Source organism: Manacus vitellinus, unplaced genomic scaffold, assembly GCF_001715985.3.
Source record: "Manacus vitellinus isolate BGI_N305 unplaced genomic scaffold, ASM171598v3 scaffold_33_pilon, whole genome shotgun sequence".
In the NCBI taxonomy this organism is placed as follows: domain Eukaryota; kingdom Metazoa; phylum Chordata; class Aves; order Passeriformes; family Pipridae; genus Manacus; species Manacus vitellinus.
Window position 1 is genome coordinate 5605646 of NW_021940478.1, and position 15826 is coordinate 5621471.

A 15826-nucleotide genomic window follows, 5' to 3' on the forward strand; every position below is an offset into this window, starting at 1 on the left:
AACATGCAGCAGAGTCATCTACTTTTAAGGTTGAATGGGTAAAATCCTGATGGCTTCTAAGAATTTTCAGCATCATCACAGTTCACTAAAAATTAATTCTTGCCGTCTGACATGGGTTTGTCTGACATGAGTTTTTTGGCTTTCCACGCCTTCAGACATGTCTTATTCCTATTTTCCTTAATGGGATTTCCTGAGTTTTTATAGTTTGTGTTGTTTTTCTAACTTTTTTTATTATTTATATCATTCTAGTGCAGGGCACTCCTGATCTGCAACTGTTCTGGTCTTTGAAAATATTTTACGAGAGTAAAATGTTAACACATAGTCATTTCTGTCAGAAAAATTACTCAATTTGAGTTCTTTACAATTTTCAAAAACTAACAAATTAGTAGTTTACAACTTAGAATTGTAACTGTGAATAAGTAACTCAAATGCAAGGAAGTGCTAAAATTAGGTACTTAACTATGAGAGCATTTTCTAACTTTGTTGCACAGAAGTATTTGCAGATCAGCATTGCTGAATACTAGAGAGATTTTACATATTTTATTCATTGTATCCTCAGTTGCGCTTTTGTATTGCTGCAGTAAAATTCTGTGCATCAAACTAGTTATTTTCATGTAGCAAATGTGGTGTACTGTAGTTACTCCTTCAGTTTTTATGGATAATTTGCAAACTGAGTGAATCTTTTTTCCATGCGTGCTAATTATCAGAAGTCTTAGCAACAGATGCTCGAAAGAGGAAACATTTTTATTTGCAACCTTCAGTAGCATTTCATGCAATCTAGAGCCAATGCAGTGATTCTGCAATGCATTGTCCTCTATGTACATATTTCAAAAGTCCGTGTTAAATTGTTTCCAGGCAGTGATTAAAGGTATCATTGATATTTTCTTATTAAAAGCAGCTACAATGGATTTTTTTTGCATGGGAATAAGGTAGACATTAAAATATTCTGAATAGGCTGTCTAACAGTTCAGTATTGTAGCTGTCTTGTGCTCATCTTTTCTAGTTAAGTATAAGAGTCCTTCTTTCTGGTAACTGTATATTTTGAGTGTGATTAGATTAATCTGAGAATTAATTAAATGCGTGTATTTATCTGGTAATTCCTTAAATAGGTTCCCTTAGATGGTCTAATTGTAAATGGCTATTAAAAGAACATTTGCTCTATGTTTTGCAAAAGTACAGGGTTTTAAAATTTAAGCCACCATACATGACCTCAACATCAAAACACATGAAACCCCAGTGCAAGCAAAGCACCACTGGCCCTTTTTGGAGGAAACACTGGAACATGAGAAACACATAACAGTGACCAGGGGAGTGGAGAGGAGAAGCAGGTGATAGCAACCGCTAGAATTACATATTTTTGACTCTAAAGCTGACTCTACATCTTTTAAAGTGTTGTAGAGTCTGGAATCACTGTAAACTTTTAAGAATAATGGAGCAAAGGCTTTTTTTGTTTTAGGTTTCTTTATAAGTACTGTAGAAGAGCTGCTTTTTTTGCTTTTTTTTTTTGGTTGTGCATCTCTTCAATGTATTCAGTTGAACGCAAAATCTTAATCAACTCTAGGGTATTCCTAAGACTCTTCTATTTTTAAATAGAGATTTAAAACTACTCTGTTTTTTGCAGTAAAATAAAGTATGTTTCAAAATCTCCCCTTTAAACTACTAAAATTTCAGTGTGTAATTTTTTCCAGAAGTCTGTAGTCTCAATGGGACAGTACATTCACTTCATGGTTTAAGCTTTGCTACATGGAGACAGCTTCCTCTGCTGACAGCACCTATTTGCTTCCTTTAGATCTGTGCTCTGATTGCCTGTATACTCCCCTTGCCCCAAGAAATCAAAACATTTGACAAGATCAACTCCCAAATACTATCCCAAAACCCTACAGCGAGTCCTTGTCAGACAGCTTGAAATTTTGATTTAGCTAACTTAAGGCCAATGAAACTATGGAAAACCTTCACCAGTTTGCTTTCAGACCAACTCTGCTGCATGTGTTCATAAGTTCCATAAAGATTGCATGCTTTCTGTTTAATACAAACAGTATATTTTTTTTCACACCCATCCTTGCTTTTTATATTTTATTTTTGTTTCCCTTGCCTTGGTTGGATGCCTGTGTATGTTTAATCCAAATCCCTGTCCAGTCCTGGAGTTTGAACTACGGAAAGCCAAGGAGACCATACAGGCCCTTCGAGCCAACCTGACTCAGGCTGCAGGTGGTGTACATAAACCTTTTCTTAAGTCTCTACTTTGAACAATGTAGAAGTAGCTGAGCTCATCCTCTATGAGAGAGTAAAATTCAGTTACTTTTTTTTCCTCCCCAGAAAATGAAGTTCCTTTGCAGGAACGAAAAAATTATAAATCAAGTCCTGAAATTCAGGTAGGTGGCTGGTGATAACTGAGCTTTGCATGGACTTTATGACGGGAATAAAGATGAACCAAAGATGTAGTGTATTGTTTTCTTTTTTTCCAGGAGCCAATCAGACCTCTTGAGAAAAGAGCTCTAAACTTCCTAGTTAATGAATTTTTATTGAAGAATAGTTACAAGCTTACATCAATAACATTTTCAGATGAAAATCATGATCAGGTAAAGTTTGCTTGTGATTGGGTTTTTTTTTTTACGTGCTTGCTTGCCATATTCTGATCTTGTCATAAACTCAAGTTAATTACAATGACTTCTCCTGAGCATGTAGTTCACTTCATATATATATGATTACTCTTAAAGTTAAATATGTTAGTTAGCATTCTCATATATAAAGCTTGGTTTGAAAACACAGCAGTTTGTGGGTATTTTCCCAAAAATTATAGGAAGGAAACAGTGTGTTCTTTAAAGGAATCAAAACAAGAAGCGAATTACTGTGAGTTATGGGTACCTGTATACTTTCTTGGATTCTGATGTGACAGATCTGGATCTTGAACATAATCTTTTCCTTAAATCATACTCAGTTGATTTGTGCAGGATATACAATTTACTCGTTGTTTGTGATCTGGGCATATATGTGAGTGTACTTAATGACCCTGTGTCGTTTAATACAGCACTGAAGAAACTCTCTGTCATAAGGTGTTATCTTAGATCTTTCCAAACATAGCTAAGATGATTGCTTTTATGTCTAATGTTCTAAATGATTCTGCAGTACTGTAACAGTCTGCCTCTGGGAAATTACACCTGTACTTGTGGCTGACATGGGAACAAAACCAATACCTCTATCAGTAGAAAACCTTCTATCAGCTGCACTGGCTTCTGCTAGAATTTGAGCAATGTTGTTTCTGATTCTAAAAAGTGTTCATGTCCTAGAAAAAAGATAAATTGTAATCTGTGTGGTTTTGAAAGGTCCTGTCTTTAGTATGTTACCTAGAGCTGCCTTTAGGATGAAAGTGCATTGCTTCATGAAGTGGATCCTTTCTCTGCTATTGTTTCTTGCTGTTTGATTTAAGCTTTCATCTGCTCTACTACAATGCAGTCTTGATGTAATTATTTTGCTGTTGTATGGCCTGTGGTCAAATGAGGAAGAGAAACAAAAATAAAAGGAAGTATTTTGTATGCTTTAGTTTTTTTTAATTCCTTTGAAGGATTTTGAACTTTGGGATGATGTAGGATTGAACATTCCAAAACCTCCTGACCTGTTACAACTCTACCGTGACTTTGGAAACCATCATGTTACTGCAAAAGATGTGGTGGATGCGTCAGTTGGTGTAGAAGACGATGAGTTAGAGGCTGATACTCCTATACTTGGGACCGTCCCTGTATTTGAAACAACGCCACAGTCAATAGAAGTAAGACTGTACAGAAGAAATGTTACATCTGTTTGCAATATTACTTTATTGTACTAAACTCTTTTTTTTCTATCTTGTATTTAGCAATGTTTAATAGTGCAAAAATTAGAAGATCAAATCAGTGTGTTAAACAGTGAGAAATGGTCTTTGATGGAACAAATCCAAAGACTTGAGAGGTATGTACTTACCAATCTACTCAACTGCTGATAAATGTTGGATAACTTCTCAGTGTTTTTCTAGCACATATATGGAAACATACAACTTACAGGTATGAAATTACTAGGAATTCTTCAGGGCAGGGCAGTATTTCCTTTTCAATACATGGTATTTCATTAGAAAAAGGGAGAGACTTCAAACTGATTATATCTATTATTGCCCATATAATTTAATTTTGTAATCAATTTTGTTCTTTCAATGTAACTTCTTTATTTTTTTGAAACATAATCTGATGTATTTTGCATAGGTTTTCTTTTCTCTTAGCTTTGTAACTCCTTAGTACTGTGGTGTGCACATACTGGAGTTGAGGAGGGAGCTCTTTTCAGTACATTGTCCTTATTTCTGTGCTTCAGTCTTGTGATTTGAACAGCATTCTTATGAAAGCTACAGAAATATTTCATTTGCCTTTCCTTTTCCAGTGAAATAGATCTTCTCAAGAATGAAAACTTTGCTGTGTCAACAGTTTATGGTGTAGCTCCCCATCCTTTAAAACAAGTGCCTCTCACGGTCTCAGAGGACAATGGACGGTACTTGGATATCAAGAGCTCTGAGAATGACAATAAACATGGAAACACCGAGGAAACAAGCCTTGCTTTATCTGCTGAAGTGGACTCAAGGACTTCTAAAGACGATATGCTAAATTCTGTGTCCTGTAAAGAGACAGAGAAACTGTCCTCACGTGCTCCATCATCTAAAACTGCAGTCCACTTTGATAAACCTAATAGGTTAGTGATAGGTTGTAAACTGGCATGCTATAATTAAAAATTCTTGTAAAGATAGTAGATGTTTTTCTAACAGTAAAATTCTGCCACATGAATAGATCATGTGTGTTTTGAATGCAAGTAAAATACTTACCATACCTCTAGGATACAGTACTGATATTTTTATATTGTTCCTAATCTTTTTAGGAGGGAGTACACATGGCAAACCTACAGTTTCAGTATTAAGTTTCAGCGTTTCTTTTTGCCTTCTGCTTGTTTCTAAAACCAGTCCTGTTTGCTGCAGCAATAGATAAAATCAGAATAGTGAATGGGAAAACAAGATTCTCTTTTAAGTTATAATTTCATGATTATCTTCTGTTCTGCTTGAAGAGTTGTTTGAAAAAAAATTTTTGTTATTTCTATGTAGATGTGTATAACTCAGAGTATCTAAGAGAGCAGTACATTTTTATTTATATATTTTTTGAATTATCAGAAAGGGTATCTGATGGCACTCTGCTTTTTTGAGGTTTGATTTTGGGGCAAGTCTTCACTGGGTAGCTATGATTCTTTTAACTAAAATAAGGTATTCATGTGGTGTTATTCCTTGGAGACTGAGTTTGTGTGTCTAAGAGTTCTTGAGAAAGCCTCTCCAATCTATAAAAGTCTTTTTATAGTGAAGAGAGGAAGTGAATTGTTTGTTAAGTGGTAGAATAAACCACTGTGTAGCCATCGGGAGTAACATGTACCACAGAATTAAGGAGGGTATGTACAGCTTTTAATACTACCATTGTGGACAAAGATGTGCAAGTAGATCACCTTACAATCTTATTGTTGCTGTTGCTAGGGAAGCAGGCAGCTATCTTGCTTTGTATTTTGTCAGTTCATGTAGCATTCTTTTGCTGGTGTTGATACTGTAATATGCTTCTAGAAATATCTTCTGTCTGAAAATACCAAGTAGAAATCTGTGTGACATTCTCTGCAGATGGAATATAAATGCAAGCTGTTGGGAGGCAAGAAAAAGAATACCTATAAAATGGAGTTGCTACCCCTGCTAGTAATTACCTTTTCTTGTAAACTCTTAAGTATCCTGCTTTCTCTGGATTTTCTGAACTTCTTGCACTGACTTCTAGGGTCAGGGGCACTTTTTCAGGGATATCAACTTTAGAAGTGGACAGGAGGAATGATTTCTGATTTTTTAATACAGTCCTTTAGAGTCTCATGACAAATTTCTTCTCTTTTAGTTGAGTATACTGGTGTTTAACAGGAAAATAAAACAGCTTAGATTTTTCTGAAGAATGGTCAGTGGTTTGATTTAAGCTTTCCAGAGTTTGTTTTCTTTTTAAATTTCTCTCGTATCTTAACTGAATATTTAGATTAGGTAATAATCAAGACTTAGATCTGTTGTACATGGATTGCTAAATACTTGTCTGCCTACTTTCATTTGTGGCTTGTTGCAAGTTTGTTTGCTCAGAGTAACGGTGAGTGCTGGGTGGCATTAAGTGCATGAATATTAGATTGATGGTTTGGGGATAGTGAGGATGTGTATCAAAATAGGATTAAATCACTGACTGAGGAAGGAACTGCATATTTCCAGTGGGATTTATGACAGTAGAGTCTAGAAGAACAACATTTGTTTCGCTGCTCACAGCTGTTTTAAATATAACAGCACATGGATTTATTTGAAAAGTGGTTCAATGAAGCCATGAATCCCCATTGAGTTAACTTCAGAAGTCCCCTCAAATGCAGTTCACTGCAGAAATAAGTAATGCCTGTGTAATATGTAGCTATTTTTGTACTCTGCTTTGGGCTTAACACCTCAACGAAGGGTCAAAGGAAACCATATTTGATACAAAATTTTATAGAACAGTATGTAGTACTAAATTTTTTTCCCGGATTATGCACTAGGTTTTTAATAACACAGTAATATTTTTCACTAAAAAATACATTATTTGTTAAGTATTTTGAGATCTGTGGAAGAAGCAGCACAATAAAAGTGCTGGATATTTATTGATTTCAACCCAAGGGTGGTTATTTGTAGGAGACAATTACAACAATTTATTCAGAATGTATTAAGAGAGATTAAAAACTAAGTCTCTATCCTAAAAGGCAAGATTGTTACTACTGTATCTAGAGAGTGGATTCTTGGCATAAATCTTGCCCAGATGGGAAGAGAGAATAGAAGAGCAAGTGAGCCTGCTTTGTGTGACTGCACTTAGAGCAGCTGTGCGTGCATGATGGCAAATGAGGACATGGCCATCATTGGAAAAATGCCTCATCTAACAGATTGCAGTAGAAAGCAGTAGCAGCAGTTTAAATAGACTACACCACATGTATTTATTCAACTAATTTAAGGTGTTTGGTAATTTGCACCAAATACAAGGTGGTGTCTGTATATAGCAGTCCTGGCTTTTTGAGTAAATTCACTCTTGTGGTGGTGTTATACGGAATAGAATAGTAATACTTGGGTTTTGTATTCATCATAGTTTCATATATTTGAACATCTTCACTAGTGACGTCTTGAAGAGACTTTCCACTGACTTGTATGCAAGAGGCTTGGGTCTTTCATTGTTTCTGTCCAGCATAGCCATCAAGTGCAAGGCTTGCTCCTGTTCTTCCAGTGTAAAAAAACTGTAAAGCCTTTAGTAGAGCCTGTAAATCTGTCAGTCAAGAATATTTTACAGAATAGGGACTAACTTATTGTTTAACAGAAGTTCTTTACAACTGGCTAGCATTTAAGTAGTTTAGTAACTTTTCTAAAATGAACCTTGCACAAAACCAAGCTGACTAGAAGTAAAACATGCTTCCTTCATTGAAATTTAAAATATGGTTTAAAACCCTGTACTGTCAAGAAACTTGATTCTAAGTAGTAAATTTAAAATCTGATCGTATTTTCTAAATAGTAAGAGGAGGAAAACTGGTGTATTTATGTGTATCCTCCTGGATTAAACAGTTATAAGTAGGAACTTTGATTCTTAATGTGATTTTTTTTGGTTAGCAAAGGTAAAATGTATTTACTATAGTGTTATATTTCAATCTATTAGATAAAAATATATGTCCATAGACATAATTAGATGTGTGTAGGATTTTGTGCACTCAGGTGCATTTTTAAGAGTTCAAAGATGATACCAGTTTCCACATAAGAAATAGGAATTGTGCCTCCTTTCTTAAGCTGATATAGTGTCATTAGAGGATTCAAACAGCAGATGATGATACAGAGTGAGATACTTTTTGTATGTGTTTTGGAAGACAAATGTTGATTTTCCTCTTTAAATATAGCAGCATTAGATTAGCATCTAAGTACAGACCTCAGATAAGGCAGAGGAAGTTGTTATTATGAGGAAAAATAGGATGCTGATGCTGCTTTGCCTGTGTAGTGTAATGGTCAGTAACAGTTTTCTGAGAACATTTTTGCCAAATTATCCTCTTGGGACAAGGGTGTTTTGAGACTGTTATCAGATTTTATATGTATGCTTAACGCTTTGAGTAGCTCGGCTGCATTGGCTGGTGCTGTGTGTGGCCATGAGGCAGTGCTTCTACAGATACACATTGTATGAGGGCTTAGATAGCAATTTAAATTTAATTGTGAGTTTCTGACTATGCTTTTGAATCCAACATTTCAATCCCAAAGTGGTGGTTGAGCAATCTCTATATAATGCTGAAGCTTGTAAGTTGACTGACTACTCAAATGCTTTTATGCAATGTGCAGAATCAGAGCATTAGGCAAAAATAGAAAAAATACTGTTTCTTGTGATTTCTGTGCCCACACCCCTCTGTTTGCATAATTGTGTGCTTCCTCTTGTATTGCTAAAGCTTCCTTTTCTTCATGCTTTAGTCCTATATTTGTCTGTGCAGCAGTTTGAAAGATGTTACATTTTTCGGAACTAAAAGTAACTTCTTAATTAGGACACACGGGTTTTTTGTCTTGCTACAAACTAAACACCTTGAAAGTCAACAATGATTTTAAACAAAAACTTCTGTATTATGCTTCACTTAAAACATGCTTTCCGAGCGTCATTTTGCCTAGCCGAGTAAACAAGAATGAAAGGACTTGTTTTATCAACTTTCTGATTTATGCTTTTTTTTCCCCACTCCCTTTTTGATGATGTTTCAGGAAATTGTCACCAGCTTTCCATCAAGCACTACTGTCTTTCTGTCGGATGTCAGCAGACAGCCGTTTGGGATCAGAGGTATATTTCCCAGTTGACGTAAACTAAAAGAGCCTCTATTTTGCATGGTAGCAGTAGTTAAACAAGCAATAATTGCTTTGAAACAAGACATGAGCATAGATGGAGAGGTGAATCTATGTGCATGAAACTTAAGAAATAAGGATGTGATTTCAGATTTCAGCTTAAATATGGAATCTAGTGATAGATATGTAATTACTGGGAAGGTTTGAGTCTCTAGCAGTGGATTCATGCTTTTGAAGTTACTGATAGATCAAAAACTTACAGCTTAATATGTGGGAGTAATTGAAGTATTTTTCTGGTAAGTGGTCAGCCTGCTGTAACCCTTAGTCCTCTGAAAGGATATTTTTCTGTCTTTGTGCTTCTTTTAAAAAAAACAAACAAGCAACTTGGTTTTCTAGGTATCTCGGATTGCAGACAGTGAAAAAAGTGTCATGTTAATGTTGGGACGCTGCCTGCCTCACATTGTTCCTAATGTGCTACTTGCAAAGCGAGAGGTGAGGAACCCTGAAATTTTACATTTTATTTTTATCTGGATGTTTTCTTGTTCATTTTGAAGATGTTGTATGTCATTTCATGAAAGTCTGTTACTTGCAATCATGTTCTTACTTTTGTGCATGCATCTCTGCTCCTAGAAAATGGGTTTGCACCTCTGTCAGGTGAGTTCAGTAAACCTGCATGGTATCCTAATACTTCTTCCTCTGCTTAAGGCACCCATTAGTGTTCAGCAAGACTGTTACTGTAGGTCCATCCTTTTGTGGTAGCACAGATATTTTTTTTAGAGAAGATCATGTTAATATGCATTACAAAGAGCAGAGGCTATAAGTTCAAACATTAAATTTGGTTTATTTTGACTATTAATTTTAGTAAGGATTAATGTTTGGGTTCTTTTGCAGCACTATATACTTGAACAAAAAAAATATTTTAATGTCTTTTTCTAGAAGCTCCATATATCAGCCAAGATAAGGTTCATCAAGAATAGTCCTTTGGTCATTTTCTTACAATCTTGCTCATATGTTTTCCTTACTTTTATAATGAAACTAACTAAAAATTATGAAAATGTAATGTGTATTTTGAATGTAACTAAAGATAGTGGTTTGCATAGTCATTCTTGCATAGCATAGGAAAGGAAGACTGGGATTGAAGATGGGGAAAAAAGTGACTGGTTTTGTGTGCTTTGTTGTAAGTATTGCACATTACCTGTATGTGTGGAAAAAAAACCAGAAAAACATATCAAACAAAAATTCAGTGGCCTTATAATTGACACTGAAATAAAGGGTTTGAAGTAGCATAGCTTGTTGAGCGAGTTTTAGTCCTTGTTGACAGGACCTACAGTATGGTAGCCTTCATAGTGTGTTTTGCATAAATTCATTGTAAGGCTTTGAAAAATCCTCAAGAAATTTGTACTGATCCTGTAATCTAAAATTTTATACCATACAAGTAATTATTGGTGGTTGACATGGTGAACCTCAGACATGTGCCATGTTTTGAAAGTTCATAAAAGGCTTTTTTTTTTGCTGAGGGAGTGAGGATGTTAACTGGATGCTCTGGAAATGGTTCTGTTAATAGTCTTTCAGAATAATTCTGTGAATGTTCATGGATCAGTGCCTAATTTCTGATTTCTTATTTATTCCTTTCCTTCCTTCTGCTTGGCAGGATGTGGTATTTTAGCTTCTTTTCAAAGCTTGTAGCATAATCTGTGTTAATGCATTTAATATTTGTGCGACCTTTTAGCCTATTTCCTTCTTATTTAGTTTTACAGTTGAAGTTACATATGATTACATGTATTTTTGCCTTAAATGAATTGACTGTTTCAGTTTACTTGAAAAGCCACAAGTGAGAATTGGGTAACTGAATTGCATGGGATGCTTAATTTTCCAACTATTGAAATTTGCTGTAAAAATACCTGGTTTTACTTGCCACCCCTTGCTATAACTATTGTAATGTTCTTTCAGATGTAGTCATGGAATTTGAAGGAAAAATTGGGTAGACTATCTGTTAGTATTTATTAATATTGATATTATGAAAAGCTAACCTAAGAACTAGGCTCTCTTCAGCAAGTTATAACTTTGAGTCTTGTCCAAAACCAATGTTATAATGCAAGTTTTACACAATGTTACAGAGAATTGATGTAAAAATATACCTAAAGATCACTAATTGGAGACACGTGTAACGAGTTCAGATTATAATGCAAAGCAATTGCCAGTCTGCTCTGAAAAGATGAGTGGTAGTATTTAAGATCTTACACTGGCAGTGCATTAGGCGTGAGAGTTAAACATCATTTTTTGATGACTCCTTGAAATACCTTTGTTCTTTAAGCATCCATTATGTTGAAATTGGTTGCAAAATCTTAAGCTGAAAATGTTGCGTTATGCATCTTTATTTTGGAGAAACTGAGTTTGCTGAGGTTGACAACCTCTCAGTAGTTATTATCCCTTAGCAGAGATTCAGAAGCCATTTTTCCTATGCTTTTTGCCATCTTAAGGTCAGTAGCAGCCCACCTAACTTGGTAGTAAGTGTTCCAGTAGATACTACAGTTGACACATTTCTGAAATTATTTCTTATTCTTCTGTATTGGTGCAACTTTCATGTCTGTACTTTAGGTTCCAGTGGAAGGTAAGAAAGAAGGAAAGACACAGTATTGAGTAGGGTGACTGAGGGGATCATTTTAGTTGTTTCTAAAAAAGTGGTTCAACTGGGTAAAATCAATAACACAGGATAATGGCCTGAAATTTAACTACATTGTAAACGGCTTTCTCAATTGTTTTTTACCGCTTAAACGTAAAACACATTTTAAGGTGTAAAAAACCTAAAAGTAAAATCAGCCACCAAAATCTGTCAAGTGGTATACCATAATAATTCCTTTGGCGAAACTGTAATTAGAGAAAAGCAATCTTTTAAAATTTTTGGGATAACTAATCAGTGCAATACTATTTCTTACCCTTTATAAGGTGTAAAAGTCAATGTTTTTTGTCAGAAAACAGAAGTAATCCTGTTTGTATGTACAACTTCAACACTCTGCAGTATGCAGTATGCAGTCCTTTAATGGAGTTTGGGCCAGAGTATACTTTTTGGCTTAATATTTTGTTACTCCTGTTCTTAATCAAGAAACACTTAACTTTTAACTACTTACATCCTTTATCTCACCTATTATTCCAGTGTTAGTCCTGGGCATGAAACTTGTCCACCATTAGTATCTTCTACATGACTGTTTCTATTTCACAGAATATGGGAGAACAGAGAAATTTAAATTAACAATATTACAATATTTTCTTTTACTCTGTAAAATTTAGATTGTGGTAGGCTTCTATAATACTGTGTGTCTGAAAAACAGGAATAGTGTTGACCGCAGCCTGTTTGCTGGTCCTTTTTTGGCTTACATGGCGTGTTAGTTTTGGTTTGCAGGGTTTTTTTTTTTTCTGGGGATGGGAGTGCTCCACTAACATCAGACATAAAGTAAAAATTAAGTCCCTTAATTCCCTTCTCTTGGATGTGAGGGGGTGGTGTAGTTTTCTAAGAATGAAATAGCTCAGTGTCATAGAGTATCCTTTTTATCTCTAGTCTGAAAGTCTTTCAACACTGTCTTTAAACCTAACATAATTCATGGATGCAAGGAGTTGAATGTGATGTTTAGGAACTGAATTGCTAATTGTTACTAGTTGTATCACTAACTTTTATATGCAGGTTTCCAAATAAACAGTACATATAGACAAAGAAGTTTAAAGTTTTTTCACACCCTTACCTGCATTGATTATTGTGTAAAACCATCCCTTTGGGATCTATGATAGGCTTGATTTCGACCCTGGAGTAATAGTCTCATCTCATGAAAGGCAATTAGAGTTGTGATTTTAATATTTATAAGATTAATAGCTCAATATTCTGAGTCATGCACTGATGTTATGATTAAATATTTTTTCACTTTAAAACTCAAAAGGTGAATTCTTAACTTCAAATACAGTCTTGCACAAGACAGTCCATATCAGTAGTTTGTTAGTAACTGCAGGTATTTCAGTTGCTGCCAATAAGATTATTTTATTAACTTGTTGTCAGAGGCTAAGTTACATGGCATTGGTTTACAATATAAGCATTTACTATTAAAGGAACACATTAAAAAAATAGATCATAATGTCATCCTGGTTTATACATTGTCACCTATTTGCAATATTATTACATTAATATTTGAAATAATAAAATATTTTTATTCTAACCTATTGAAGTAACCTGTCTTGACACTTAACGCTAATTAAATTTATTCTTTGAGATAATTATTTGCTAAGGAACACTCGAACAAGAAGACAGTATTTAATGAGTGAAACTATGATGCGGAAGACTTGTTGGAATGCTTAGCAAAAAATAGTTATAATGATGGAAAAAACACAGACAGAAAATTCCTTGCTACCTTCTAAGATGGTTGCTATACGATACACTTTAAAAAATCCCAGACTTTAATACTTTGTTGTAATACTTTTCATATGCAGGAGGAACCGTCTTGCATATAGCTTAGGTGATACTACTTACTATTAAAAAACCTCTTTCTTTTGTCCATAATGAAGAGCTGCTCCATATGCCCATGTAAATGTTGTCTTTATTGAGAACTTTAATCAACTCAAATAGTGAATCCTCTTCCAAGATAACAGAACATGTTGTTATACATTAGGAAGATGTTCAGAGATACTATGGTTAGAAAAATGTGGGTTTTTCTTTGGAGAGACCTATGTGAATAGTTACACAGAAGTAGAACAGAGAGAAGACAGGTTGTTTCAGTTCTCCTGTGCAGTGCATTAGGCCACTTTCATAGCATTGTCTGTCATTCACCTGTTTGTAGGTTACCTCACAGTAAAAATAACTTTTTTCTCTCTGTTATACATCTGGGTACCTTACAGATATAAACTGCTTCAGATATGAATTTGTCCTTTCAGTAGTAGAGGTGAAACCTTTGACACATGATGTCTTATTTCATCAAGTTGCAAGTGCTAACGATGTTATAATGTCAGTCTGCTTGGAATCTAATGAGAAAAGCATATCAAAGTTCTGGTACCATTTCTTCTAGTATAGTCACTGAAGTCACTAGTCACTCCTGTTGACTAACACTAATATGAACTACCAACATGAATTTTCCAAACTCACATTCCAAACTCGGAGGCAAAAGGGAAAAGAGGGGCTTGGGGATGAACAGAATGTTTAAGAAGGATCCCAAATTAAATAGAGGGAGAGTTGTTGGGTTTTTTTGAAACTTACGTTCTTGCTTTATGACTGTAGCACAAGTGGTATTCCTTCCCAAGGAAGGCAGAGTGTTTCAAAAAGCATTGGAAGTCCTCTCCTTGATTATTAATAAATATTTTAAGTCTCTATAACCATATCATGAACTTTCCTCTTGAATTTGAACAGCCAAATGCTGGTACTACTGTGTCCTGTTGAAGAATTACTACTTTCTACAGAAATTCTCTGCTGGTTTTGAGAATGAAAAATCTGAGATTTGTTAAACAAATCTACATCTAACACATGACCCTTAGCAGCAGGAAGGAATGAGCTCAAACTGAGCTGTAGGTTGGTCTTTGTTCGTCATTGTGCTGCATATCCCAAGAAGAATCTGCCCCTTATAAGTCTTTGAGAGACTTCACTTGATCTGTTTTGTCCATCTGTGAAAGCAGTTTTTTTCTTTTTGTCCCATGGAAAGTCCCCTTCACCTGCAGTTGTACCTTCCCATCCATTAGGTCTATAAGGGAGTACAAAAAACACTGTTCAAGACTTCTCACTATTTCTCCACTCCCCTTAATAGAAGGAACTGTAGAAGCACTGATGCAGCGATGCAGAGAACACTCTCTTCTCCCATAGTATGCATGAGAGAATGTGACCAATGGACAAGAAAATACAGCTAATTCCGTCAGCTATAATAACCAGCTTTCTGAAAGGTAAAGAACCAGCCTTGTATCTGCCCCGTGTCAGTGGTGTTAGGTTACTCATTAGCTTTTCAGACACAAGGTAGTAGTTTCTAGGTGAATATTCTGAGGTTTTTTTCCTTTCATGCAGACTCAACTGGAAGAAGGCAACTTAAACTTCCTTAAATTCTGTAAGAAACTTTAAAAAAAAGCAGCTCATGGCACCGTTTTGAAATCTAGCAATAGTTCTGAGTGAGCAGTTGAGATTTTTAAGTAGATATTTGAACATACTGAGAAAGTGAAGTCAATGTGATGGTTTCATCAGATGAAACAAAACCCCCATATATGTCCCATTTCATGGGGTATATTCATTTTTAAAAAGGGTTTTCATAGGAGTGCTTAAGAATACTTGCAAGAGCAGTTGGGCAGTGTGAAGTTAGGGCAGATTTCAGAAAGTTAGATCTCACTAAAGTAACAGAAGGTTCCTTTTTAAAAGTTTTTTTCAATGAGCTTTATTCTTTATGGTAAAGTTAGGAATTTTGTTGGGTATCTGCAAATTGCAATATGATTTCATAATTAAAAGATCTTAGCTTAATGTATAAGTAGTGTGGTGGGTGTGTGTGTTATTTTTGTAATATTCTTACAAATCTTTTTGAATTAAAGCAGTATTTGCAGGAGAAAAAATTCTTCTGTGAAGTACAAGAAAAAAGTAAATAGATTAACCCCCTGACTTCTCAGAATTTTAAATGGGCAAAAACTGAATTTTAAGTATCCAAAAAAAATAACCTCTAACATGCAAATTCTGCAGGGAAAGGAGCTTTCAGCTGAAGAAAGTTTAGTTCTTCATGCAGTGTTTCTTTAATGCAGGTTTTCAGTTCGTGTTACTTTGCGTTATGCTACACTTACTTAAAAACAACACCCAAAACTGACTCACTTAAAAGTATTAAGAAATAGAAATGTCCAAATTGTTCAAATTTAATTCTCATTTCTCTTTCTATCCTTTTAGATTATTTTTTTAAGCAGCGGGTAGGATATTTCCACATTCATTCCTCTGTCATAAATTCCCTAATCTGTACCATA

At 35.0% G+C, this 15826-nt stretch overlaps 1 protein-coding gene across 3 annotated transcripts in view; it reads left to right on the forward strand.

The window, feature by feature from the left end:
- The first annotated feature begins 3613 nt into the window (after positions 1-3613).
- Positions 3614-15826, forward strand: part of RELCH (RAB11 binding and LisH domain, coiled-coil and HEAT repeat containing) — a 48494-nt gene continuing 36281 nt past the window's right edge. Inside the window, exons 1-5 of one of the 3 annotated variants that reach the window (XM_025895569.1) lie at positions 3614-3766; positions 3851-3942; positions 4402-4707; positions 8795-8870; positions 9269-9364. In XM_025895569.1, the coding sequence (XP_025751354.1) occupies positions 3917-3942; positions 4402-4707; positions 8795-8870; positions 9269-9364 (504 nt within the window). In that variant the 5' untranslated portion in view covers positions 3614-3766; positions 3851-3916. Of the gene's footprint in view, positions 3767-3850; positions 3943-4401; positions 4708-8794; positions 8871-9268; positions 9365-14682; positions 14780-15826 lie in introns of those variants that run through there. The other 2 variants (XM_025895570.2, XM_025895571.2) reach the window with 2 other exon arrangements.